At 46.2% G+C, this 27,283-nt stretch overlaps 1 protein-coding gene across 1 annotated transcript in view; it reads right to left on the bottom strand.

Moving 5' to 3' along the window:
• The window catches only part of LOC119397404 (uncharacterized), a 34,365-nt gene that overhangs the window by 663 nt on the left and 6,419 nt on the right, over window positions 1–27,283 (bottom strand). Inside the window, exons 5-14 of the mRNA XM_037664831.2 lie at window positions 24,886–24,954; window positions 24,033–24,090; window positions 18,132–18,296; window positions 15,673–15,858; window positions 12,450–12,519; window positions 9,536–9,711; window positions 9,152–9,247; window positions 7,729–7,861; window positions 6,951–7,180; window positions 746–963 (exon numbers count right to left, since the gene is read on the bottom strand). Coding sequence (XP_037520759.1) covers window positions 746–963; window positions 6,951–7,180; window positions 7,729–7,861; window positions 9,152–9,247; window positions 9,536–9,711; window positions 12,450–12,519; window positions 15,673–15,858; window positions 18,132–18,296; window positions 24,033–24,090; window positions 24,886–24,954 — 1,401 coding nt within the window. The remainder of the gene's footprint in view (window positions 1–745; window positions 964–6,950; window positions 7,181–7,728; window positions 7,862–9,151; window positions 9,248–9,535; window positions 9,712–12,449; window positions 12,520–15,672; window positions 15,859–18,131; window positions 18,297–24,032; window positions 24,091–24,885; window positions 24,955–27,283) is intronic.

The raw sequence follows: 27,283 nt of genomic DNA on the forward strand, positions 1-27,283 counted from the left end.
CTAGCCTTGTTTTATGCCTGTATTGACCACTTCATTATGAGTGTGATGATGCCACATGAGATCTACAGACAACAAGCTGGGACCCTAAAGTGCTATGCACTTAAAACTTTAGATCCACCGACGATATAAACAGTACAGACATAACAGCCGACTGCTGTGGCTCCCTGATGGTTTCATGCAGAGGGACTGCAATTTTTTGTTGCGGTAGCAATGGACCTTTTCAGAAAGTGACGTGCACCCTTCTCGGCAGCAGGCTGAGCAGCCCAGAAAGCACAAGTGCTAGGTGCGAAGTTTGACTCCTACGGACTTTTTTTGTTCTTTTCTCTCACGAAAAATGGGTGCGCGTTACAATCGATGTATTACCTTTTTTTTTTGGTCGCAGAAAACGGGTGCGCGTTACAATCGAGGGCGTGGTAGAATCGAGTAAATACGGTAAGTTGTGCGAGCATGTCTTGTGCTAGAGCATATTGTGCGAGCACATGATGAGAGGGTCGTACCGTGTTATGTCAGGGTACAGTAGGAACCGAAACTAGCTCTTTAAAACGTATTGTAACTAAGTTTCAGGGTGTACTTGCGCTTAGCAGTAAATTTTCAAGACTATTCAGGGTATGGCCTTTCACTTGACCCAAAAATCGGCAACTGAAAAATTTGGTGCTAGTACCCCTTTAGGTTGTACCCGACTACAGTTTAAAAACACATTCATCTCTGAAAGAATACGACTGCGGCATGCAAAACCACAACTCACAAGCGCAGTCGTCATGCTGCCCTTGACGCTCATCTCCGTGCACTCCATGACAGTGCTCAGGCGACACCTTTCTTGCCGCTTTGACTTGAAAATTGGACTCGGTCGCGGCTGAGCAGACAATCTTGCAAAGGCAGTGGCCAGTGTTGACGGTGAAGACGCGGCGGCAATCTCCGCAGTTGGTGATGAGGCAACGTTGCCGCCTGTTGACACCACCGACGCTGTGAAAAATGGACAACAGCGCAGCCACCATTTGCAAGGGGTACTGTGAAAAGCTACTTTGCAACAATGGCTGAAAAAGATCAGAAAAAACTCCCACACAGCACATGCAATGTCCTGCATAGCCACCACATTGCATTGCAACCTTACAACATCAATCGGCCATATGAGTACAAGTATTTTTCCTAATTGCCGCAGCAGCATAGGTTGCCTTATGCGGTTGGCATCCATTAAATATCAGCGTGGGCCAGTACAGTTGAACCTCAAAGCGAAGTCTAAAGTAAGAAACTTACCATGCTTAAAAAATTGCACATCAATTTATGTGATTGAAACTTGAAAATCCGAAGCTGAACAGTCACCTTTTACACGAGCCCAAAATGCCTAATGCCAGTGACAACAAGAATAATGAGAAATCAGTAAGGGTGTGCGAATATTCAAACTTTTGAATATTTTTGGAATAGTGTTTGCTGTTCGATTCGATTCCGGAATTTAACTATTCGAAGTTCCGGGAAGATAAATAGAGCCAACATCCGATTTTTCAGATTCCCTGTGGACCGCGAAATCGTCCGAAAAATTGGGCAGTCCGACAAAATCCGTGCTTTTTTTATTCAGCTCAAGCGGTCAAATCGCCACAGCCACGTCCGAAATAGCTTTAATGTCTCCCAGAACACTTGTCAGGCATATTGGTGTGCGCCCAGGCTCACCGTGAATTCGGAACCTGCCGTGAACCTCGCTTAATTACGTGGCAACCGCAAATTGCAAATTTGCGTCTCGTGATGAGCGCCGCTGATATCAGCAGGACGCGGAATAGATTACGGCTCTCCCGCATGGGGCGTTTGGAAATGACACAGAACACAAAGACTGCTGTGGCGGAAGAGCGGACTACTCTTCCAGCTTTGCCCGATGCGTGTGCGCACGTAAGCGACGCGCGCATGCATCGCCGAATCTCCGCCGATACGCAACATTTGCTGCCGCGTGAAGCTGATCGTACCTGGTTACGTGCCACACATCGTGACATCAACAACTAAGCTGACGCCGTCACTTCCGGAGCGCTTGCTCTAAGCACTGCCTTTGTCCATGAAGTTTCCGTTCACGACCGCACATGGGCACAGCGATGGCAAGCTGCTTACATTCGTTAAGGCAACGCGTCTGTGCGGCGCACTTGGTGGTCTCGCACATAGTGGTGGCATGAACGGAGGCGCGCACGCTTTGGGTTATATGCATACCACCACTGCAGCTAGGCCACATGCACTACTGAGCAGTTAGCCAAAGATGCTTATCGTAAGTGCTGGGCACGCATGCCGCCTGCCGCCATCACGCTTCCGTGCATTTCCGGTGCTTATCGGTAAAGACATCGTCGCACTGCGCCGTGACCCCTTCAAATTTTCTATATGCTTCACCACATCACACTCTGGCATTGCAGCAAAGCTGCCTTTCAAACTGCTACGGCCGCAAACGGATCGACTCTCGAAAGCGATGGTCTGAACCTACAAGATGATAGACATGGCAGAGGTGGGTGCTTTAATTAATGCCGTTTCGGACCCGAAATTTGGGAAGAATGTCGGAAAAAGCTGACGCGGAAGATTTTCAGTGTCCAAAATTTCAGATATTCTTATACATTGACGTCTATGGGGCAGATTAGTATCTCTGGACTAGAAGGGAGCGCGCCCTCGTCCGCCACACAATTGGGCCCTCCACAAAATTTGAAGGAGGTGGAGAGGTATTTCTTTCACATGTAAAGTGTTGTTGACATCACATTGGTTGCACCAAATCATGTAAATAGAATTCGGCCTCTGCATTGCCTCATTCTTGATAAGACAACTAGGGCACATGACTGGAATAGCCTTGCAAATGACGTCATTTTACATAACACACTGTCATTGTTTGAAAACAGCCTCACCTAAACCATCACTAGTTATTGTATCATATCATTTGCTTTATTGTATTTATTGTGTTAGTCTGTAACATGTATTATGTGTATTACGTTATTATGTAATTATGTTACTCTGTACTGTGTTACTCTACGAATTTACTGAAATAAGCGTTTTTGAACCTTAGCCCTGTGTATTCACATCGTACTTATTTATTGTACTTTAATTGTTCCTTTGAATGTATGTACATATTTTCAAACATTTTTCCCACCCTGCCACGATCTTTCAAATGAAAGATCGCAGTATTTATAAATAAATAAATAAATAAATAAATTACACCTCCAGCGCCTCACCAACCTAGCCAAAAGAAACACTTTCATGTTCCTAGCTCGTACGAATATGCTTAGGGATCCTCTGGAACCTTTTTTGCTGTAATTTCGCTTCTAAGTATTCTAAAAAATATTAGAGAAATGTTCTAGGGTATTCGATTCGCACCCAAACTTTATTTTCAAATTCGCTTCACACCCGAAATTTTGCAATTCGCATAGCTCTAGAAATCAGTGATGCTGCAGTGTGGCTTCAACCTTGAGTTTGCTTTCTGGCTTACCTACGGAGATGGTTGTTCTGCATCTTTTTCGAAACGTTCTCTTTTTAAATTTTACTGCACGCCATTGAGTTAAAGGGACACAAAAGCCAAATAAAAATTTATGCCGGAATGAAAGGTCAATTGTTTGAGAACGTCTAAAACGTCAATATTATCGATAGCGGTGTTCTAATAACCAAGAAATTAAGGCAAATGAAGGACACTAGATGCGCCACCAGTGGGACGTTTTGGAACAAGCCCAGTGATGTCAAGAGCCACGAGTACAAATTATCACTAGTATTCAAGCTACTTACGATAAAAAAGAACATTCAGAGCATTGCAAGACGTAATAAAATGCTGCTTGTGCGTTTCTGTTTAATTCATGGAAAAAATAACTTGACTATACAGTGAACTCCCGTTAAGACGAACTCGGTTAAGACGAATTCTCGCTTATACCGAACAACACCGGACCATTTGTTTGGTTTCCCATAGACTCAATGCAAAAAAAATTCGCTTAAGAGGAACCGCCCAACTGTACTCTTCTGTTAAGACGAACTTTCGCGGTGATCGACAACGCTAGCGATTCTGCGAAACGAACACTGCAGTCTTGGTGGGGCATTCAGGCGACCGAGAAAAAGCAAAAAAGATTTTAAAAAAAGCGCTTCCTGGAGCAAAGACGGGAAGCAAATCGCGACGCGCGGAGGGCGCGAGATAAACGAAGAAGACAGCTGAGCGGATAAAGCCGGTATTCCCCCTCAACTCCAGCCTGTGGGTGGGAGAGGTGCGGGCTTTATCAGCAAAGAAAGCAACAATAAGAGTAGGGGGATTTACAAATGGGACCCCCAAGCCATTGAGTCCTTTTGTATCCCCCCCCTCCCCGTTTTTCGGTTTCCCAGCTGGAGTACAAAAGAGAACAGAAGAACATGAGCTTGGGGCCCCTCCGCCATGGTGAGAGGGGCAAACGCAAGGGGAGTGGGGAAAAAAAAGCGACAACAGGAACAAAAATGGTCTGTGCATTCAATCGAGTAGGAAACGGAAACCACGATTGCGGCGCACTCCGGTCAGAGGGGTCAGGTGCATTGTCATCGCCATCACACAATGGCGGCCGAGCACATGTATTTTGTGGTCAATTCGCGTTTGGTTCGCGTAGGACCTGTGCGCGTTGTATCTGTTCCCAGTGAAGTGCAAATTGTGATGAGCCATTTGATTATGGAAGTGCAAAACAAAGGAAGGCTATTTGCACAGTGATATAGCTCGTCGTGTCTTTTTCGTGTGCGCGAGGCTAGTGACCGTGAGTAGCGCGATGGGAGATCTTCAGCTGCACGTCACGGGCCGAAAACGGGAAATATCCGGACCTCAAAGAAAATCTTGCAGACTTTCTTAAGCAACTCAGCATATAATGACTTTGTCAAGGCAACAGCACGCGACCGAGGCGTATCCAGAAGTGATCTTAGAGCCAGCAAAACAGGCTCACAGAAGAAAAAGAACTGCCAGGACAATAAATTTTACATTCTTTGAAGAAAAATTGTGCTTGTCTCTTAATTTTTGCCCTAATCGTCAACATACGAGCGTGTTAGTTTTATTAAAATGTGGTAGCAAATACCTTCATGGGAATTTTTATTTTTGAACACGCTAAATCGGGTGCTCGTAAGATTCGTGTAAATACTCTGCTTGAAGGCATAGTTTTTATCTAGGTGAGCCAAATAAATGCTCTTTCTTGTTTTTTTGCCCCCATTTTAAGTCTACTCCATTCAGTGCTTTCAAGTAACATATTTGGATGCACTTGGCATGTTAGCATGTCTCTTTTTGAGGGCACTTCTGATAAGCCGAACTCCTGATAAGACGAACAGATGACCGCGGTCCCTTCGAGTTCGTCTTAACGGGAGTCAACTGTACAGTGGAGAACGGCATGAGTTCAGTTTTCGTAGGGCTGCGCTCCGCTTGCGCAGTCGCGTTTCAGGGGTAGTTTCATTATCACGCACTGCTGCTCATGAAAGTCACTGTAACAGAAAGTTCCACAAATTGCCGTGCCCACGTGATGTTGTGTAATGTGCCCTTCAGAGCAGAAACCACAGCGTCGGCTGCCGGGTGGTAAAGGTGGGCAACACTGGGCAAGGCAACTTCTGCGCCGCGAGGCCTTTTCAGGAACGAGATTTGAAGTGCGCTAACGCCGTATGGACCACTAAAACGTGATTTTCATTCAAAATAAGCATTCCCTTGGCACGAAACAAGCACAAGGTTTCTGGAACGCTCTTTCAACAATCAACGTTGACTTAACATTTGCCTTTAGTGTCCCTTTAATACAGACACCATAAAGTCGATAAATGACAAGCACAGCTGTTGTGGGTGAGGCAATCATTGATTGAAGAGCCTAAGGAGTGGCTATTTGTTTGAGGGGCACTGGTAGTTGATGAAAGACCTTCTTGGCTCCCCGACATGTTTTTTCTTTAACAGTCGCACGCTCACATTGTACTGGACAGTCGTACTTTATCGTCATGAGTGGCAAAGAAAACAAAAACCTCTGCACTTGTTCACAGCATCGCTCAAGAGGGCTGTCATTCTCAATGACGAAAAGAAAAGTAACTGTGCAGAGCAAGATGCAAGTTCGGAGTTTCTTAATACACTCAAACCTCGATATAATGAACACGGATATAACGAATTATCGGTTATAACAAAGTAAATGAAAAAAAGTCTTGTCATAGATACAGTGCTCTTAATAAACGTTTATAACGAATTTTCGGATATAACAAAGTTATTTTTGTGGCAGATGTGACTGTTATAATGAGGTTTGAGTGTAGGTGGAGCGACAGTGGCAACTGCAGCATGACCAAATTTTCACAAGTCACGCCAAAGGACGAGGCTTTCACATGCCGAAGTCAAACGCTTTTCGCAGCTTGCACCCCACATGACCAAACTAAGTGATCCGTCTACTGGTAACATGCAAAATTATCCCAAGCATGAGTCTTCATTTTGAGAGCAGGAATAAGATACACTAAAACCTCGATATAATAAACACAGATATAACGAATGATCAGTTATATCTAATTAACAGTCTTGTCACAGATAGTGTTACAAATGGTATACGTTTATAACGAATTTTCTGTTATAACAAACTTCTTTTCGTGTCACGTGAGACTTTGTTATAAGGAGGTTTGAGTACTTCAATGCCACTAGGGCCTGGCATCAAAGTTTCATGACAAAGGCTGTCTTGAGAAGCGAGGACAAGTAGCCAGTCCAGCAACTATTACGTTAAGAAATTTCTACTGCGCAATACGCTCATGCTTTTCCTTTCTCTTTTCTTTTCTTTTAGCTGCAATATAGGCAGGTATTCTCACAATAGAGTCTGCTGGCCCTGCTGCCATAGGCAAACATGGGACTGAAAACTTTTGACCATGGTCTTATATGGCCGCCAGGTTATAGAAAGCTAAATATAGCTTATTATATTGAGGATTCCATTGCGATTAAGTTCATGCTATCAACGTTTACCTGTTCTACAGTGTGTACCACAGTTGGTAGTAGTAGCTTGTATGCTCACCCGTGCTTGCGGGAGAGTCTGCTGACGAGGCTGGTGATGCCAGGCGTGCACCGTAACACTTGGCCATCTCCTCCAGGATGGTACTTCTGTAAGCTGCCACGTCTGGGCTCGGGAAATACGGAACTGCCGGTGCACGGGCACTGGAGAGTGCTGCGCTATCCGTGTCCTCGTCGCTATCAGACTCGCCCGATCCACTGTCTTTCTCATCCTCGGGCTTCGGTTCCAGTCTCCTGCAACGATACGACGAAAGTGTGAATTGCAAACTAAAAAAACTTGGAGGACTCTTGAGCTTCGCCTTAAGAGGAGAACGCGATAGCGTAATCGGGCCTCGTGCGCATCACCTTCTCAATTGCTAGTCTGGCTTCGGTTCTCTGTGAACGTCTCAATCGTGCTGCAAGAAAACTTAACGTCTGCGCGCGTAACATTGGCCGTTTCAAACTATTCTAGAATGCCTACTGCAAGTAAAGTTGCGCATGCCCACTATGCCATAATTTTTCGTTTTGCAAATCAGCAAAGGGCCCACTACGCGTCCGTAAGGCAACATGCGAACCTGACTTAGTTGATGCTTTTTGATGATTAAATATGTCTGAGCGCTTTGTAATGGGTGGGCCTTTAACCTTGCTGCATTTTGTCTAGCATACAGAAACACTGTGCACTTATTTTGCTATTTGTAACTTGCTCATCTATCACAAAGAAGACTTCCTGAACCCAACAAGGCTTAATCGGCAATACTTATCTCCGAGCATGGTCAAAAATTTTTTTAAAATTTCAGACATACTCTGCCAAGTGTTCCGGCAACAACTCCGGTAGGGCGAGAGGAGACATGTTCCTTGTTGCCCGCCTCCTCCTCAGGGTCACATTAATGGCAAGCGGGAAGTTCTCTGCGCTGCCACTCTGTTCAGGTGCGTCAGCTGCAACGAAAGATAGTGTGACCAGGCTAATACGCGTTCTGGAAAAATTTCTTTATTTTCTCCCATATAGCCTGCATCCACAACAACCCGCAGAACGAAAAAAAAATCCTGGTGTACTGCCATGAAGCCACCTTTCTTGCTCTACCGAGAAGCAATGCAATGAAGTCACCTAGCAAGACAAAATTCACGTATATAACCGACACCCCGACTTAGCTACGAATTTTCTGCATGTTTTCTGTGGGCTATAGACCAGAAAATATGGTAGTTGTTGGGCGAGTAGCAAGTTTTTCACTGCTGATGAAGTAAAAATAAGTAATGAAAGGACACCAGAGAAAATGACTAAAGAGTGCTACTCGCAACAGTTTAACAACAGGACGGATTCTGGATACCCTCCTGTCTAATGAACAAACAATGCATACGGTGGCCCATATTACTACACCATGTGTGGGCTTGGCGCTCGATATTGGGAGACAACTATTCTCTGCAGCAAAGGTTACTGTTCTTTCAGAATTGCACAGGGAGTCCTTACGAATAAGACCAGAGAACAATGTGCAAGTTAGCGTGCAAGTTACTTAACTCCTCAACCCAAAGTGACTTTTTGTGCAACAAATTTTAACATACTAGTATCAAAGAGTGGTGAAGTCCCGTTGAATATACGATAGACTCTCATTAAATGGAACCTAAAGGGACAAAGAAAATATGTTCCATTTATTCAGAGATGAACAGGGGTGCAGAACTCAAGTACGAAACCAATCTTAATAGAGGCAATTGGTCCATTTAAGCAGCAATTCCGTTTAAAAGATTTCGGTTTACTGAGAGTCTGCTGTACATTCGATATATAAAATATTTGATATATTGAATTTCCTAGCATTTGCAGCCTTTTTCTGACCCCCTTCAAATTTGATATTCGACTGAAATTTGAGTTCGACTGTAATAGCAAATAACCCAAATGAAAGACTGGACCCACTACACATTTTCAGTGCAAAACAACATTTTTCACTGGAGTTAAACAACAGTCGTCAGCAGAGTGTTGCACTGTAGGATGTCTGTTAGAGAGGACAAATTTATCACTTGACAGTTCCACCATTATGAAGGTACACATTTGCACTTCGCCCTTCCTTTTTGTGGCTTTTCTTTCAGTGTTAAAACTCTGCAGGCTGCAAATAACCTGAACCAACTGGCCTTGCTCATCCCTTCATTTAAAGCAGCCAGAAACAGTGTTGGCCGCAAATTAAAGAGAAACTAACACTACACAGTCCTACACTACACTACACGTGTTGGAGTACTCACTGTAATGTGCCGGCGAGTCTGGAAGCGGGAAGGCCACCATTTTCTTGACGTCGGTCGTCTCAGTTACCGGAGAAACGAGCTCTGGAGAGCTGTCGTCTGAATTGAGAAATAAAAATCGCGAAGAAGGTCAGTTTTATACCCAGTTATGCATAGTCTTGGATAAAGAGTGTCTTAAATGTTTAGCAGTATGGGTCTTGTCACCACTGGCTGCTTTATAGCGAACCTGAACTTATTCTCATCCTCGGATTGGCCCTCACCAGACAACTCAAAACTTCACTGGTCGACAGAAATGGTTAAAATTTTGCAACCACATTTCTACGAGCGATTTTTGGCAGTTTTTGTGCCTCTTTGGCATTGGCACACAGTCATTCGGTATGTACTTACCGTATGGAGAGGTGGGGGTTTTGCTGGCAACCCTTCCTATCGTGCAGTCCTTGAAGGGGCTGCGGAACCGCTCGAAGTCTGGCGTCTTAAATTCTAGCGCTACAGGAGGTGGCAACGGGCTGTAGGAACTACCACTCGAGAGGCTTGTGTCGCTGCCTTCGTGGTCGGCTGGAGGCCTAAAGGTTCAGAGCAACAGTGGCAAACAAAAGGGCAAGGAGTGAACACGTTTATATCAAGAAGCAAAACTAAATTCTGGAGCCTTACATAGAAAACCGATGGTTTGACATCCAGACATGGCATATGCACACTAAAAAAAACTGAATTGTGTGTCAATTCGATAGTTACGTCAAGAAAATGCACTCTTTTTGCATTTCACTCCCATCAATGTGCAGCTGCTGTGGCCGGGGATTGTGCCTATACACTCATGCTCAGTGTTAAGACTGCTTAAGAAAGGTCCAATGTTCATAATAAAAGCAGAGCACAAAAAAAGACGGGATGGGCGCTCTTGTCTCGTGTGTCCAGCATTTCTTGCGCTGCTGCCACGGCAGGAAACACCGAGTTTATGAATGACTATGCTACGTGTTGGGCTTGTTGGTAGTAGTTCAATGTCATTAGTGTAGTAGATCTGACACATAATGAAAAGAAATGAAGTGCTCTCTGTGTGTGCGTAATCAGTTTTGGGCCCTGCAATTGACGAATAAGTGAAAAAAATTTAAGCAATCACGAAGGCTCAATGTGTGGCAAACTGGTAGAAAGATTTTGCCACAGTTTTAGTGAAAGAAGCTTGAGGTGAAAGGCTTTTTTTTTAATGGATTCCAAGGTTCCAAGAAAGCCGCTTTGAAGGAATGACGCAACCTTACGTTTAGGAGTTTGAATTTGAGCCACTGCCACCACTAATAAGCACATTTCATTTTACAGCAAAACTTCTATATGCACATGGGATTTGTCTGCGCAGAAACCTCTAGTGCCTCCTAGGGAGCAGTGGAAGAACTAATGTGCACTGAAAAACATTGAAGCATTAAATAAGAAGCCTCTGGCAGCCTCTATGAAGCGGCGGAAGAAACTAATGCACTAGAGTGCAAAAAAAATTTATTACCGGTGCTGGGGTTTGCACCCAGGTTCTCGTGTTTCTGAAGGCAAGTGTCGTCCACTATGCTACACAACCACGCTTGCAAAATGTGAATACAGTTGAACCCCTCAATAATGAAAACCTTGAAGAACGAAATTCTCGCAGCAGTGAAGAAATCTGGCATCCCCAGCAAATGTCCGTAGAGCCCAATGCATTTGCCCCCTTTCGACAGCGAAGAGATTTTATATAGCACTCCCGCAATAACGAAAGTTTCAGGTAGTGATCTGCAACATTTTTTTTTTGTGACCCATGAGCTAGTTGGGAACCCAGAAGTTCGAGTATTGCAGCAATGCTCATTCGACAAGTCCGGCAGCTTTGCCGGAGACTGAAGTGGGCGCTTCCTCAGCAAGCAGCAATGACCTGGAGCCACTAGCTGAAGCATCGGACGTGCTTCGCCGTGTCAACAGAGTGACACCAGATGTTACTGAACTGCAAAATTTTTTGTGTGCTGACGCCGACATGATTGCGCACGAAGAGCTCAGTGACGACGCAGTCATCGAATATGTGTGCAAAGAATATGAGTGAAAAGAGTGAGGGAAGCAACAATTGCAAGAAAGGCAAGTAAGTGTGCGTGAAGCTCTCGATGCTTTTGACATTCCCAATTTCTTCGGCGCCCACGGCGACGAGGAAGCTATGCAGAGCTTATTAAGCCGAGAGACTTGAGCCGTCAAGCTCTTTCAAAGCAACGTGAAACTGAGCAATCTATCAGCGACTTTTTAAAATAAATTTTGGTTGTCTGAAGTAATTGGTGTGTGTATTTTTCTATTTTTGAGACAACAAAAATGTCATGAGAACGAACAAAAATCGCTTCCCCAGCGATTTAGTTATTGAGGGGTTTGACTGTATATCTTAACTGTATGAATGCCTTCTATTTTCGAGCACCATGGTTTGGACTCTCAAAGAGCAAGAAATGGTGCCAGAGGGTGCCTGGGGCAACAGCAAACAAAATAACAAAAAAGTTCTAGCAACTTCATATTCCTATACAAGCCTGCTTATATTAACCCTGGGTCAAAGTCTTCCCAGCAATGCATTTCTTTTTAGGAAAGTGGGTAACCTTGGTCTTTGTATGCTGGCTTTCTCACATTGTGTAATGTAGAGAAGGTTACTTATAATTTCGGTGCCGGTGCTGTCATATGTAACGGTGGACTCTGCACAGTGGTATAAATAATGATGGGCACATTCACAACTTGACCTTTCATGCCAAAGTGGCCTCTGCCGCTGTGCACTGTGCTGAACAGCATCGCTAGTCATCCACATTCACATAGTGGACTGGCCCCTAAAATTTTTAAATGTTGTTGTTAGAATGAAAAAAAAAAAAGATTTCACCATCTCCCACTAAAGGGAACCATGTGGGGATGCGATGGAGCGCATGGGTCCACTTAAAGTTCCGTTCATCACAGCCACCGGCAGCCCGGCATCACGGGCACCGGCATCACAGCATACGGCAGCCCAGGCCCCTAAAGTGCGCTGCACGTATCATCATCAAGGCGGTCGAAGAACAAGAGGAAGAAGAATTCTCCTTGGCGCGAGCGCGCGCTCAATATGTTACAGATGGCTATGCTAGGTGGTAGAAAGCGGATGGTCGCCAATGGAACTACAGACAAAGCCCAGCGCAAAAGCTGCTTCGCACCTAAATTCCCACAAAGAGGGTTCAGACAGCTGACCGAGCTCACAGTCACATCTGCTGTCACCATCCTGAGTGCAGAACTAAGACTTTTTCAAACTACATCACTGTACAGAGTAGAATAATCTGTCGAACTATACAAACTGGCTTCAAGAACTCACCTTTGAGGAGTACACATTTTTGTCTGGATGCCATCCATCACAGCTTCCGGGGGCTCACGAACGCAGTCTCCTGCACGTTGCGTCAAAACGCAGTGTACCAAATATACTCAATTTCAAGACCCACCAAGTCACATCTGATTTTTACCTCCAGATGTATTTTATAAATGGAGTACCTTTGATTGTTACTCTTAGGGGCGAAAGCAGTGATCTGCAACTTGGGAATAAAATAAACCCCTTTGTTCACTAGAAACACAGCATATTTACAGTGCGAGCTGGAGGAGCAGCCTTGTAGGAGTCCACTAAACTTTTTAGCGTACTGACTAGTACATGCAGGAAGCAAGAGGATAACGGCGAGTGGTACATCAAGGACGTGTGGGCCAGCAGCAAGATGAGTGAGAAGTAAGCAGAGAAGGAGGAAACTGAAAGCAACGAGACTGAAAAAAAAGTGAAGGCCACTACTTGGGCTGCATCCTCCGGGGATACCCATTACTCATCCAGGGATGCTGGAAGCCACAGGACGTGGCGCGAACCTCGAGCAAGGACTTTAATGGCCGCCAGGCGCAACAACAATCTTAACAGCAATCGAGAACTGCGGAAACTGACCGAGAGTGACCAGAGAGAGGCTAAGATGCCCACGCTCCTCGGCAAAGATGTGCAAGACGAGATAAGCCCTGTGAAGTCTCCGGGACACAAACAAGGCACGCCAAAACGTGACACCAACAAGAAGGGAAGGGCGATACCAAGAAAGCCGACGCCGAGAAAGTCGCCGCCATGCGCCTCACCGGGGTGACAGTGCCGTCCCAAAAGAGCCGGCACCCATCGCAAACGTGAGTAGGCGGCCAAACTTAGCCCTGCGACCCTTTCTGCCAAAGAGGAGCGGGCATTATAGGAAGCGCTTGCTTTTGCAGACAGCGATAAGGAACTAGAGCACTGGCTGCAGCCGAGAAGACACGGGCAAACAGCCTGCTGCATGTATCGTGTGTATTCTCGGCCGTTCGTGAGCGCGCCAAGCACGTGAATGCAGGCTTGGCGCACTCGTGCATGGCAGAACAGTGGGCAGTCGGGGCCCGGAGCTTTTTCCATTGAAGGAGTTTTCTCAGACTGCGCTGTTTCTTGCTCTCCCCCCACAAACTGTAATGCGAGCTTGAGACTTTTCAGTGCAATCATCATTGAGGGTGCAGAAATACCACAAAAGTCAGGAAGAATACAAGTGCCTGCGCATAGGTGTGTGCACGAAAGGGGGCAGGGTTAAGGGGGGGGGGGCGTTGCCCCTCCCCCTCCTTTTAATCACCTGGGGGAGGGGGGCACCAAGTCTGTCCGATTCGGTAACAGATGGATCTGTCGCACCATTGTAAAGTCTTGCACATGCCTATGTGCCTGTGTATTCATCGTCACTGTACTCAATTCCTTATCACTGCCTGCAAACATTGTAGTACAGTAGAACCCCGCTGATACGTTTTTGAAGGGACCGTAGGAAATAAACGTAAGAGACGGGAAACGTAAGAGCCGAAAAACAGGAAAAACGGCAAAATATTTAGTGGTACAGAATTTTATTTCAATTCTTACGAGCAGCACGAAAATTGGCACGCTCAGCCGCGGTCTAGTCGATGGATAGAAACGCGGAGCTTAGGACGGCCTCATCCACAGAAATGTAATCAACGTATGTGATTTTTTTAACACCAACAGCTGTAGGCATGAAAGAACTAAGCACACGCAATCACGACCGCCGCGGCGAGTCCGACCGCGAACCGCACGCACGACCACGCGAGCTCCAACCAGCTCGAACTCCTCCCGTTCTCCGACAAATAACGATGATGATGAGTCTACGCCAACGCGATGGCAGAAGTGAATGCCAATCTTGAAGGCCTTGCTTTCGCAAGCAATTACGTCATACACGCCATGTTTGTGCAATACAAATCTCAGAGGCTATGCTTTTGTCAATAGTAAATGCCAATCTCGAAGGCCTTGCTTTCGCGAGCAGTTACGTCATAGACGCCATTTTTGCAATTTGAATCTCGAAGGCCATGCTTTTGTTTGCATCAATTGAAATATTCTGTTGCTTGCGCCTCTCATGCGGCTAATATTACGGTCAAATGAGGCCAAACTGCGTGAAAATGCACCATGGCCGCTCTCTTTGGTAGTCACTCGGTCGGCTCCGAGCGCACTTCGCGACGTATCATACGGGAACGGTCCGACAGTTACGACGTAACAGCGGGGTTCCCAATACATTGTATCCTATGGGAGCTATGCCGGGACCGGCGGAAAACGACGTAACAGCCGGGAAAACCATAGAGTTTCCTAAAATTAACTAGAGGGGACTCTGGCGCTGCGATCGTTCAGCTACCATGGGAATGATGGGTAGTACACAAATTTGCCTAGTCTTCGTGCTTGCGGCTTCAAACGTACTTGTGGCTTTGTTTATTGTGTGTTTTGGCTTTTGTTTTGGATAAAAGAATAGACCGTTGTGAACTTCGTGACCAGGTTTCAATCGCTGAGCCTAAAGAAGTTAAAGTGGCGAAGTGAAACTGCTGACTTTTGCTGAACTTCGTTTTGCGACAAAGCGGATGCAGCCGACGCGGAGCCAAACGGAGCCAAAAGTACGAAGTTTAGACAAATTTGTGTACTACCCATCATTCCCATGCTGGCTGAAGCGTCATGCGTTGCAGCTCCGATAGACACTAGCGCCAGAGTTCCCTCTAGTAAGTATTGTAGGAAACTCTATGGGGAAAACGCAGCAGTGAGGAACGTAACAGCGGGGTTCTACTGTATTCAGCGTCGTCGATGCCATTTGAAAGGCAGTACTTCAGGAAAGTGTTACACGAAGCTTGGCAATGCCTAGCGATGCCCAGCCGTGTCACGGTGCCACCACAGTATGCTCACCACTGGAGTGTTCTGGTCTTTATGCATTTCCTGGCTACTGCAGTGTTTTTTCACAATCCCGTGAAAGAACTATCGAAGGGACTCTACTCTATTTAACAGAACTAATAGTGGTGTGTAGCAAACACCACAACCATCTCTTGCCTCCTTGTTGTTGGCAGTTTTTCTTAGCAATGGAGGCAACTTGTGGTATGGCTGGATGGCCACAATGACTAGCATATCGCTACGCACCGTTGAATTTTATTTGGCCACTGCGCATGGTAAAAGCCTCGTTGGACTATTCCTTGTTCTGTGTCACCAGGCACACTATCAGTTGAAAAACCATGAAAAAAAAATGCATGCATACCCAATGGAAGTGCATCTGCATGCAATGGGTGTGCTTGCATCAGCCCCGAGTCTTTATGCTCGGCCAGAGGCACACACGGCTGTACGTGCTGGGGCAAGTGTGAACCCAGGTGGCGAGCGATTCCTTCGGCTTGGAGGTCGGCGATTCGCTGCCGGCAGTGGTCTGACAAAGGACTGGCAGGAAGACCTGTGGAGGGGGCTGAACATTTAGATATTACAGGTAAACCTCGGTACTGTAAGGGTGTAATATCTCCAATTCACTTGCCAATGCCAAAACATTGATAAATCGAAATTGAACCTTCTAAGCAAGGTATAGACGAGTTTTTTACAAGGAAGGCCCTGAAAAGTATGTCTGTATAATAGGACAGTAAGATAAAACAAATCAATTTAATAAAATCAGTATGTATTGTTGAAACTGAGAGCTGGCAACCATATTACGGTTCGAATCGTGCCGACTAAGTAAGTTCTTGTCCCAGTGGCCGTATGGCAGGCGTAAACCTGAAAAAAATGCGCTAGTCATAAAGCACTGCAGTAAATGGCCTAAACGAAGCAATCTCCCACTTATTCCATCACTGTGACTCGCTATCAGGACCTCTGGTGTTGTCCCAAGTGGCACAAGACTACATGTTCTGTTCACCAAACTAAGCTGCTTGATCTCCAGTCAGTAGAATTAATGCCCAATATCAAAACTCCTAGCGCACTGCATAAGCAAATGAGCTTAGATTTAAAAATTTCATGAAAGCCAGGTGACAAACTATAGCATGCTTGTTTATGGTGGCCACACACTAATTTGTGACATGTGTATGCACACGTAATGTTTGTGCCATTGTGGCCTCTAGAAGAGTGCAAGATCCAGGATGGCATTAAAAAGTTTCTCCTTGCTAAACAACTCGCAAGTCTTGTCACAGAACACTTCAAACACCTTCACAAACTTGCACAACTTTGCAGCGTTGGCAGCACTGCGACGGGTGACTGCAAGCTGCTCCAAAGAATTGGTCAGATACTTAAAGCTTATTGCAGCAATGCACTCAGCGAAAAAATTTGCAGTATAATGTGCGTTTAAGTGCTTTCGCTGGGAACTTATCCTTTTTGTTCAGCAAGGTTCTTTAAACATCAGCATCAAGGGGAATGAGCTAGCGTATTTATTCTAATCTAAGCTGATGTTTTTTTTTTCGAAAAAACAATGTGCGAAGGTGAAGGGGTCGGCTTTGATTCGAGTACGATGATTAAGTTTTTTTTTTTTTGGCCTGCAAATTTCGGGGGTCGGCTTAGAATCGGGGCCGGCCTAGATTCGAGTAAATACGGTAAGTGACATGCCTTAACAAGTGGCGACCGAGACCACTTACAAAATACTAGCTTTCTTGGCAACATCTGTTTCTTGCACGATCGAGATTGCTTGCAGGATAAAAGAAATGTTCTTTCATTTACTGCAACCCATCTACCACCTACCAGTAGCCAGCTTGTTAAAAACATGATCACGTGAAGTTCTTACGAGTCGCAGAAGAGCACCAAGTTGGGCTAGTTGGTTGATGTTCATTCTTATGAGCCATTTAAAAATAATGGTGTGGTATACACAAGAAGTGAGCTCATATTTGGTATCTGCACATGAAAATACATACAGTAGACTCTCGATAATTCAAACTTGAGGGGACCTCAGGATTTTATTTGAATTATCAGAAGTTCTCATAAATATGACTCGGGGCAACACACCAACTAACGCTGCGATGTTTATTGTTTCTCAGTGTTGCAGCGACATCATAGACAGCTCTGCATGATTGCCAATAAAATTTTAGATATCAGCAATAATACTGTTACTTGTTATTATACAAGGCGCACACGGGTGCATAATTAAGGGATGAAATGTGTTGTGTCCCACGACAGTTGCTAGCCCTTCCCAATTCTTAGGACTATTTCTCACATGGCGTACTGCAGAGAAAGTGACTTTAAGAAACGTTTGGCACACGATAGATCAAGGCCAGACCGTACCGTTTTGTTTTTTCTTCCTCGGTCAGCACGCAATTATTGGTGCGCAAGGTTCGGGTAGTTTCGCCATTTTGTAGGCAGGCAATCAGCTTTATTTGCGCCTGTTAGTAGCACAAGAACACGAATGTTCAGCTAGAAGCAACAAAGGCAGCAGATATTTCCAGGCATGGACAAGCAAAAAGCAAAAAGTTTGAATTAACCGAACTTGTGCAGTGAGGCAGTTTGAATAAAGCAGCTTTAAAATACATTGAAAACATAATGGGCAACCAAAAATTTAAGATTTGTTTGAATTAACCAAAAGTTTGAATTATCGAGAGTCTACTGTATTCACTGAAGTTTTCATCATCCTAACTTAATAAAGCGCCACATGCCTAAAGCAACTCTTCCCCTCCTTAAGTGTTAAGACCCCACCCTCGTGCTTATGCTGCTAAGCCACCATAATGTGTTGAGGACAAACACAAAAGCCACTGTGCTCACTTTGTGGAAGCGCTTGCACCTGCTTCGATGCATTACTGGCGGTCGCCTGTAGACGCGGTTTGAGAAGACGCGGCAACCGTGAAATCGGGTGGCCAGTGATTTCCCTAGGCTGAACCAGTGTGAACGGCTGTCGACACTGGCCTTTTGTAGGTGCGACCGCACAGCCTGCAGACGCCCATTGTGAATAAGCGCAGCTGACTGGAAGGACAGAAGGTATTTAGGCAATACACTTTAAAGCAGAATTCTAATACTGGACCCACTGCCTACCCAAAATTATGGCTTTGTAAACATAAGATGCAAATACGAAAAAGTTCTGTTGCACATACTGTATATTGCCGATTATAAGTCGACCCCCCAACTTGCAACCCCTTCTAGGGGGAAAAAAAGTTGACTCCGAACACAGCCTCATGCTGCAGCCATAGCTCACCAACAAGTTTTCCGAAGACGGAGTGATGCAAAGAAACATTTGCCCGTGAAACATTGCTTACGACTCGTCGTCGCTTGAGAGAAGGACGCAGTCACGGTCATTGCCATCGTGTGAACCACTGCTGCTGCTCGCCGTCGGAATGGGTGCCGGTGGTACTGAGATGCTGCACGTGGAAAACGCCGCACGGACCATGTCGGTTGGCAGTCCATACCAGGCATCGTTGACAGTATGTGCTTTTGCTTCAATATCATCGTAGCAAACACTCAGGCTCTTGCTTCTCTGGTCGTGAACCCAATCTCGAATCGCCTCCTCAACGGCAGGGTATCGTCCAGACTTCGGTCCACGAAAGGAACGGCGTGTAGCAGCGCATGCGAAGATCTTGGTCCTTTGTTTTCTCCATTCCCTCACGCACTTTTCCGACACATCAAACTTGCGCCCTGCTTCAGCGTTGCTTTCCGACTCTGCGTAGAGGATCGCTTGCCTCTTGAAAGCAGCGCTGTGCTGTTGCCGGCGTAGCGGTGGCATCTTGGCATCCGCTTGGCAGCGTCTCAAATCATGCACACCACTGCTCGCAAGCAAAGCGAAATGCAGAAATGGAGAACAGGTGTGAGTGCAAAAAGACACAAAGACGCTTGTGGGCGCATGTGACTGGTCATGTGGTTTACTTTCCCGCGACGTGTTGCCAGCCCACACGGCGCTGTCAGTTTTGCTGTGGAACGCCGACGGTTTGTCAATGAATCGTTTCTATTGTATGAAAACAAAACTGCAGGGCACATCGCAAGATAAATTCCTCTTTATTCATAGAGCATTGTTCGACCTCTATCAAAGGGTTGAAATGCTGCTTTCGAAACAGTGTTTCCCAAGCAGTTCGCATTAATGCCGCGTGGCACTGATTTTTAAACACGCTCCGTAGTTTCACCTCGTGTGGTTTCGCTATAGTTTCGCGATCGTCGTGGCAGATCGCAAAAACGTCCGGCTCCGAAAGCGGTGCGCACGCGTTGGGCGATAGCTGTTCCGCGACACCGCTGCCTCTGCGGCTGATGTTATCGATGCGTCGAATAGCAGGAAATCCGAGGACGACGACCTTTTGTCGGACCCTACAGATAAGTCGACTTTACAATTCCACGTATAGGTTGACCCCCGAACTTTCGAAGGTCATTCTATGAAAAAAAAAAAAAAAACGTCTACTTATAATCGGCAATATACGGTAATATTTTGCGCTCAAGTAATACTGTAAATGCTATCTCAGCTGACCAGGTGCATTGATGGCATCGGAACAAATAAATCGACACAAAACTGGGACAGTGCCAGTGTACTGTGCTTCGAGTTGTTAATTTACGATCACGTAGTGATCTACTAGCCTCCTTGCGAGATCAGACGATAAAAGTGACCGTCCTTGGAAGGCGGTCCCAGATTCAAATCCCATCCTCGTCCTCTATAGTGAAACTTGCGATGAATTCGGCTGGACACCACCGCACTCTTACTACGATTGCAGCCACCTCAGAGCCTGCTCTTGATCCGGGCCAGAGAACACATCAAATCGCAAGACAGAACCCAGGTCAGAGAGGAAAGCTCGTCCTCTATCAAACAAGGCGCGCAAGTGAAACTTGCGATGAATTCTAGAGGTGTGGCTGAATATTTTTCGAGTGTTTGCACCACCGCACTCTTACTACGATTGCAGCCAGCTCAGAGCCTGCTCTTGATCCGGGCCAGAGAACACATGCGGCAAAGCGCCTTTCAAGCCGAATAGCCAAGAGACATGCAGTCGCTTCACCTCATCAAGACAGAAGCTGCCTTTCAGCTCCGCTATCAAATGTATTAACAGGTTCCAATATCGAGATGAAAGAGAAGTTGGGGGCTCATTTAATGCTGTTTTGGGAAAGCTGTCGGACGCCGAAGCGCCACAGATGTCTCGACGTCTACGAGGCAGATTTGCTATGAAGGGAGCAACCCTTGTCCGCCACAGGTCAGAAGAGGAAAGCTGTCGCCACGTCTTCTGCTGCTATCAAACAAGGCGCGCAAGCATCGAGGGAACCCCCAGGCGTGCAGCCCCAGCTGACGTGACAAAAGGAACCCTGTAGTGATCACATCATCACATCTCAGTTGCCTAACGGAGTCTGAGGCAAGAGCACTTCTAAGCACTCCGAAGCTAGAGCATGGCGCTCCCAAAGAACGAGTCGAATGCATCAGTATTTGGAAAACCTGGACAGGTTTTCTCGTAGCTTTGGGCTACAAAGGGATGGGAGGCAATTTTCCCCTTTCGTGCCATCTACATAATACTGGAAGAAACTAACTCAGTGCGTTCAATTGCTATGCAGTGCGTCAAAAAAATGCCAGGCCTGCGCCAGCCAAAATCTGCTGTTGTGATCTCATAACTAGGGGTGTGCAAATATTCAAACATTCAAATATTTTTCTAATAGCGCTAGCTATTCGATCTGCACCTGAATTTTACTATTCGAAGTACTATTTGAACTGCCGGAAAATAAATATAACTATCATTTTCTAAAAGTCAAATTTGTCAATGATGCTCGTAGATCCAATCCTCCTCGTGAACTTCGACCGAACGGAGAGGTAAATGGCCGTTGCCATACCCCGACGCCATCTTAGACAAGCTAGCTCAATCGGTGCGCTCAGACTAGAAAGAGCCCAGCATAAAAGTGTGAAGCGCAGCATTTGCTTACACCGTACTAAATCGAGAAACAAAAAAAAGGCAAGCACAATGCACCTTCATAAAAGTGAAATCTACTCTGCTTGCAGTTCCTTTCGTTCATTGATCCAGTTTTGCTCTTCTTGAAGTCACTTCTGCATACTGCAAACAAGTTCTGCAGAATCCCACCAGGTGGCAAAAGGGTTAAGAAAGGTAAGAGACAACCACCCGTTTGTAGCACGAACCCACAAGGAAATTCATACGGATTACTCTGAGAGAAAGCTTCTTAGTTGCCGAAAAATTCGTCCTGGTCCGGGGTTCGAACCCAGGACACACGCCTTTCAGGGGCCGTCGCTCTACCAACTGAAATAACTAGGAAGCTAGCAATTGGCAGGGAGAGGGTGAATTCATCGACGACTGGAAGCACACGAACACATAGCATTGCAAATGAGTTCTTGGGAATCCCGCCAGGTGGCGGAAGGAAAAAAAAAAGCTCATTTCCAATACCACAAAACAGCGCTCTTTTGGCAAATGCTGTCAAGGAGGGCAGTGAACGTTAAGGGCAGCGCGAGCAATAGAGGAAACAAAATTAGCGAGGGGTGCGTCAAAACACGAACGGCTCGTGCAGCAAGGATTTCACTTGAGCTCTCCAATGAACTTAGTTTAAGCTTCGCTGCAACACAGCCATATAATGCAGAGAGGAATACTAATAGCAAAGAATTAAATTCCTTCAGTGAATCGTACTACAGTCGAACCCGCTTATAACGAACTCGAAAGTGTCGCGAAAAGTGGTCGCTATATCAGTAGTTCGTTGTATATGGACTCGCCTTTAAAAATGTGCGATTAGCGGCCAAGCCGTTTTTTTTTTTTCTGTGCACTTTTATTGAAGTGCACCCAACCCCTCCGGTGACAAGCTAAGCCTTTTCGCGTCGTGAAGCGACGCCCGCTATGTGCTCACGAGTGAATTACCCACCTTTGCTGTGAACTGACACCGTTTCACCGAAGCGCGGTACCGCGACGTGGAGCCGATCATCCCTGGCTAGTTGCGTGCAGCGCGTCCCCTACTCGGCTCGCGGAGTCACTGTCGGGCCGCTTGCTGTATGCCGTATGCACGCGTTTGTACTACGTTCTTCGTGCCTGCTTCACTCCGGACCATGCACGGGTGCGGCGAATAGCCTCTTCGTTCAACGCGGCGAAAACAAGCATTTTGCAAGCAACGCGCGCACTCTACGTCTCCGCGATGCTCTCGCGGCCCGTCGACGTTTCTCGGTGCCCGCGCCGCTCAACAACAGCGAGCTACTTTCGTTTCTACAAAGCGAGGCGCACTTTAAAGCGGTCTCGCACGACGCGGCGGCGGCGAACTTGCGAACGGCAGCATGGCGCGCTCGTACCGCCGTCAATCCGCACAGTGTACGGCGTACGCCACACGCGCAGCCGAGCCGATAACTACAGATGACTATGATATAAGGTTGTCGGCTATAAGTCATAACTGCACGTTCATCGACGGCCGCCACCTCGCCTTCGCTCTTTTCTGGTGCTTATATCCGCGAAGGCATCGCCGCAATCGCGCGGAAATCGTTATCACCGATGGTCGGTCTCTGCCGTTACCGAAAAGACGGACGACCTTTTGCGGCACATTGTGGCGTCGACGAGTTTAGGTACGCACTGAACCTTTATGCGATGAAAGTTATCGCGGTTATCACTTCTTGCATTTATGTCTTCTTGCGTTCCAAGGCACTCTTTGGTTCATCGTAGGCGGTCGTAGCTGCGGAGAACGGCGTCAGGAAAGGTTACCGTGCGAAAGCTGACCGCAAGGCTTCATGCTGCCTCCTTTTCTTTTTCCTCACTGCCATTCTGCCACTGAAGAAAAGGCTCGAAAGTGAGCGACCTCGCTCGCAGCGTCCGAAATCTGCGTGCGGTGCTCGCCGATCAGGGATATCTTAGTCGCGAGTAAACTGGAGCGGGGCACGCGCGAGCGCGCGCCCCTCTCACGCTTTAGAAGGCCTGTTTTAACTTTTTTTCGCTTCGTATGCGCCATATTTTTACCGCGACCGCGTCTGAAGTGTTCGTTGTAAAAGTAGGAGGCTTTGAAAAATGTTCGCTATATGTGGACGCAGCTTCAATGTTTAGCATTGGAAAATCGTAAGTGCACCCAAATATGGTCGTTATAACCGATAGATCGTTATACGTGGGATCGTTATAAGTGGGTTCGACTGTAGTATACCGCCTGCAGGTGTTATCGTAACAAGCATCACCATGCTGCTTCAGGAATGCAAGGGCCTCCTCATCCAAAACACATTGGAAAAGGCAGGTGAAAATGACTAATTAGTCCTAAGTAAATTTCTATGCCTTCAACGCACCATTAGAATGACAAATCTCTATACTCCCATTCTGCACAAGTTCATAAGGCTGTCCAAGACGTGCGGAGCTATAAGATAACCTCCCAATAGGCATACTTCATACTTTGAAGAAAACAAGTAACTGCGTGAACAATGGGACAAGCGAGACTAGCAGTACTTCATGTCTGCCTTGTCCAGTTGCGAGTGCGGTTACTCGTTTTCATTGGACATGTACCAATCGGCCCAACTAAGCACTCAAGCGCAGCAGTTCATTATAGTATTTAGAGTTAGGCTGATATCTTTGAGATCCCATATAGTACCTGGGTTTGAGAGTACAAAGAGCTTCTGCCGAATTTTATTCAGTCATAATTTCTGTTAGGCAGATGAACCCCTTTGTTTTGTACTTTGACATACAGCAATTCTTAGAAACAATCCTCCCTTGCACCCTGCACTTAAGTCATGTCCTTTGGCAGAGGTGTAAAGCCTACCTTTCACGGAAGTTGGTGCACACTTGCCAGTCTTCCGGTGAGGTCCGTCTTCAGCCACCTGAGGAAGAAATGTAGACGCAGGTAAGTGCCGAGAAGCACACTAACCTCATAACATAACAAAGCCACACCTGACACGAAAATAAGTTCGGTATATCCAAAAGTTCGTTATAAACATACATTTGTAATGCTATCTATGACAAGACTAGTATTCTTCATTTACTTCGTTATAACAGATATATCCACGTTCGTTGTATCGAGGTGGCACCACTAATATTTTTCCTTACAATAAGGCCTCCATCCCTATACGTACACAGAAAAAAAGAAAAAAAGTGAATTACTCGCAGATGAAAGAAATTTGTAGTGCTTACCAACTGCATAGGCCGCTATAGATACGAGGCAGCCCAACTGCCTATACCAGATGTCTCTCTAACTTGGGATTGTGCGACCTCCAACAATGAGCGTGTGTGCGAAGAAAGCACATACCAAGCCACCACTTATCTTGCCCAGCCTTTGCATCCATTTCAAGCTGCAAGGCTGGGGTGCAGTTCACCTGTGCAAACAGCCGTGTGAAAGGCACCCTCCCCCTTCCTCTCTACTGACACCAACTTGCGTGCACTGTATTGTGTGGCCACCAAGACAAGGAGCTCTACTGTGTTCCAATAAACACGATTCTATTTGTCTACAACCTGCTGCTGTGCACAATAAACTTGGTCCATTCATCTCTGCAAGGAACTCGTGTGAAAGAGCCCCAACACGGGGGCATTGAGCCAACAGTGTTGTATTCTGCCAACAATATCGTACTGCACAACGCCTCCAGAACATTGGAGCGACAGCACAAAGTGCCTAAACCTACCTGCGGACGTTGCCGACTTGGTGACGATGCTTGTGCTGCATCAGGATTCTCCAAGACTTGTGTCCAGAACTGGGCACGTGAAAAGAAAGGAAACTGAGCTGCATTACAAAACACATCTGCTATGCTATGCGACAACACGTGCCACATGTGAAATTGTGGCAAGCCGAAGAGTAGCATTCAATGATGCCAACAGAACGACGCCAATATAGAGGCCAAGGCAGACGACCGGCTTTCGGCACCTGACGAGTACGCAGGGCTGCCCATGCAAGAGGTTGTGGTGCTGTTTACATAGATACCATATTTTTTCGCATATAACCCATCCTTTCATATAACCCACACCCCAAACTACTGACCGTGCAAAAATGAAAGCTTAAAAATCCCCGCTTATTGCTGTAAAGCTGCCTTCCTTGCATTATTGTACAGCAGTGCCATGAAGCCCAACTTGAGCACCGAAAATACAGCAAATTCTTTGAAAGTTTCTCATTGAGTTATACGACATATCGAACCAATTGCCAAAGAGTTCAATATATGCGGGTTTGATTCTATGCAAGTAAAAGCTAAGCTGTCTTCTGTTTTGCGTCCCTTATTTTACAGCTACGTTTTCACTAACTGACCTAACAAGAAGCACTCTTTAAGCATACATTTTTATAACAGCACACCCTAGTCTTATAGGCATGGAACTATGAATCATGTGCCTCGAGTGTTTTCATTGCTTGCAAGGACAAGCACTGTCAACTAAACCCAAATAGCAACGCCTAAACCTGTTAATACAGCCTAGCACACAAGCTACATGCTAGCCAAAACTACAGACAAGCCCAAGTAATCACTCCCAGAAGTCACTGCTAGCTTAAGTTCTGGTACATTATGTGCAAAAAATGCAATCCATTTGCGAGGTTTGCAGTGGGAGGACTAATTTAAACAGGCATATAAATAATCAACATTACAGTCTGAAACAACTTAGGTTGGCAGTAGAGGCCCCACCCAGATGATAGAAGTGAGAGTGCCAACTGGCTCCTGCAACTAAAAGCAGTATGTAGTTCCACTCACGGAGCCTGTACGGCACGTGACTGGCCGTTCAGCTCATGTCGGCCTAGAGTGCAGTTTGATATTCATCCGCCTCCACGGAAAAAAAAATACCGCCGTCTTCTAAAGCTGTATCCGACTACCGTGCTTTCTCGTTTTGCCCTTGGGAAAATGCAGGTGCTGCGGCCAGGATGGAACCGGTCACCAAGTGTAGCAGCAGAACTATAAGCACTACTGCTAACACAATGGCCCTCTGCTAGAGCCATGCTTTTTATTGTAGAACTGACATTCCAGTACCATCTGAAGCTGAATTTCAGAAAAAGCTTTCAGTTTTTATTTTTTTTTTAGCTAAGAGCAGACTGCTTCAGAGACAACCAAATGGGAGGTGGCGGGCCTGAATGTTTCACACCTATTCTCATGTGCCATTTTGAAATCCCCAATTTTTATAGACATACGGTAACGTACGGTACATACGGTAACATACGGTACTATGCAGTTTTTAAATAAGTAAGCACCACGTTTCTTTTAGGAGCAATAATTGTTTCAAAACCGAGAGCTAAAGCGAATCAATACATGGCTTCACAATAATCTGGAATGAAAACAGTCTGCAGTCAAAGAAGAATGAATGTTTCCAGTCCATTTGTGATCAACTTTCGCCAGATCTCTGCTCGACATTAAGACTCGCTCACGATAGTTCACATAAATTTTGTTCGAATGCACTTGGAACATTCTTTCATTGCAGCCAGTTCTCAATCCACATTATTGCAACACTGCATGTTATATAATTTACCGCGGAAAGCTAGGCAGCGAGTCGATGGAGGCAGCGCAGAGGAGCGAGGCTCCGCCCAAGAGCGGCGGCGGAGTTTTTTTCTTCATTTTTTTCTCTCTGACGTCTGGGCGCAACCACGTGGTCTGTGCCGCCACTTCCGGTCGGCTTGCGTCGTTCTCGTCGAGCGGAGCCGATATCGCGCGTGCTGGAAAACTGCGCGTCGGTTTGGTAATGTTGGGTGTACACCTCGAACGCTGTAGTGTTTTCATCGCTCTGCCAACCATGGAAGCAAACTTGCGCGCTCGTTTGGAACGAATGACAGCTGAGATCGGTTTCGGCCATGGTTACGGCCCATACTCCGATACACCGCCTCGTAAGACGGCACTGGCAGACGACCTCGAAGCGCCGCCATTACCGGACGCCAGCATTGTTATCGGAGACACGCTGCGCCCATGCCTCGGTCGGTCGTGAGAACGTGCCGACGATGCAGTTCTCAGCTGACGAGGCAACACGCGAACGGCTGCCACTCTCAACGGCAACGGGCGATGGTCAAAAGCACAGAAATAATCACGTTTTCGGCACTGCGCATGGCGAAGAAAACGGAAC

Source organism: Rhipicephalus sanguineus, chromosome 6 (genome assembly GCF_013339695.2).
Source record: "Rhipicephalus sanguineus isolate Rsan-2018 chromosome 6, BIME_Rsan_1.4, whole genome shotgun sequence".
In the NCBI taxonomy this organism is placed as follows: domain Eukaryota; kingdom Metazoa; phylum Arthropoda; class Arachnida; order Ixodida; family Ixodidae; genus Rhipicephalus; species Rhipicephalus sanguineus.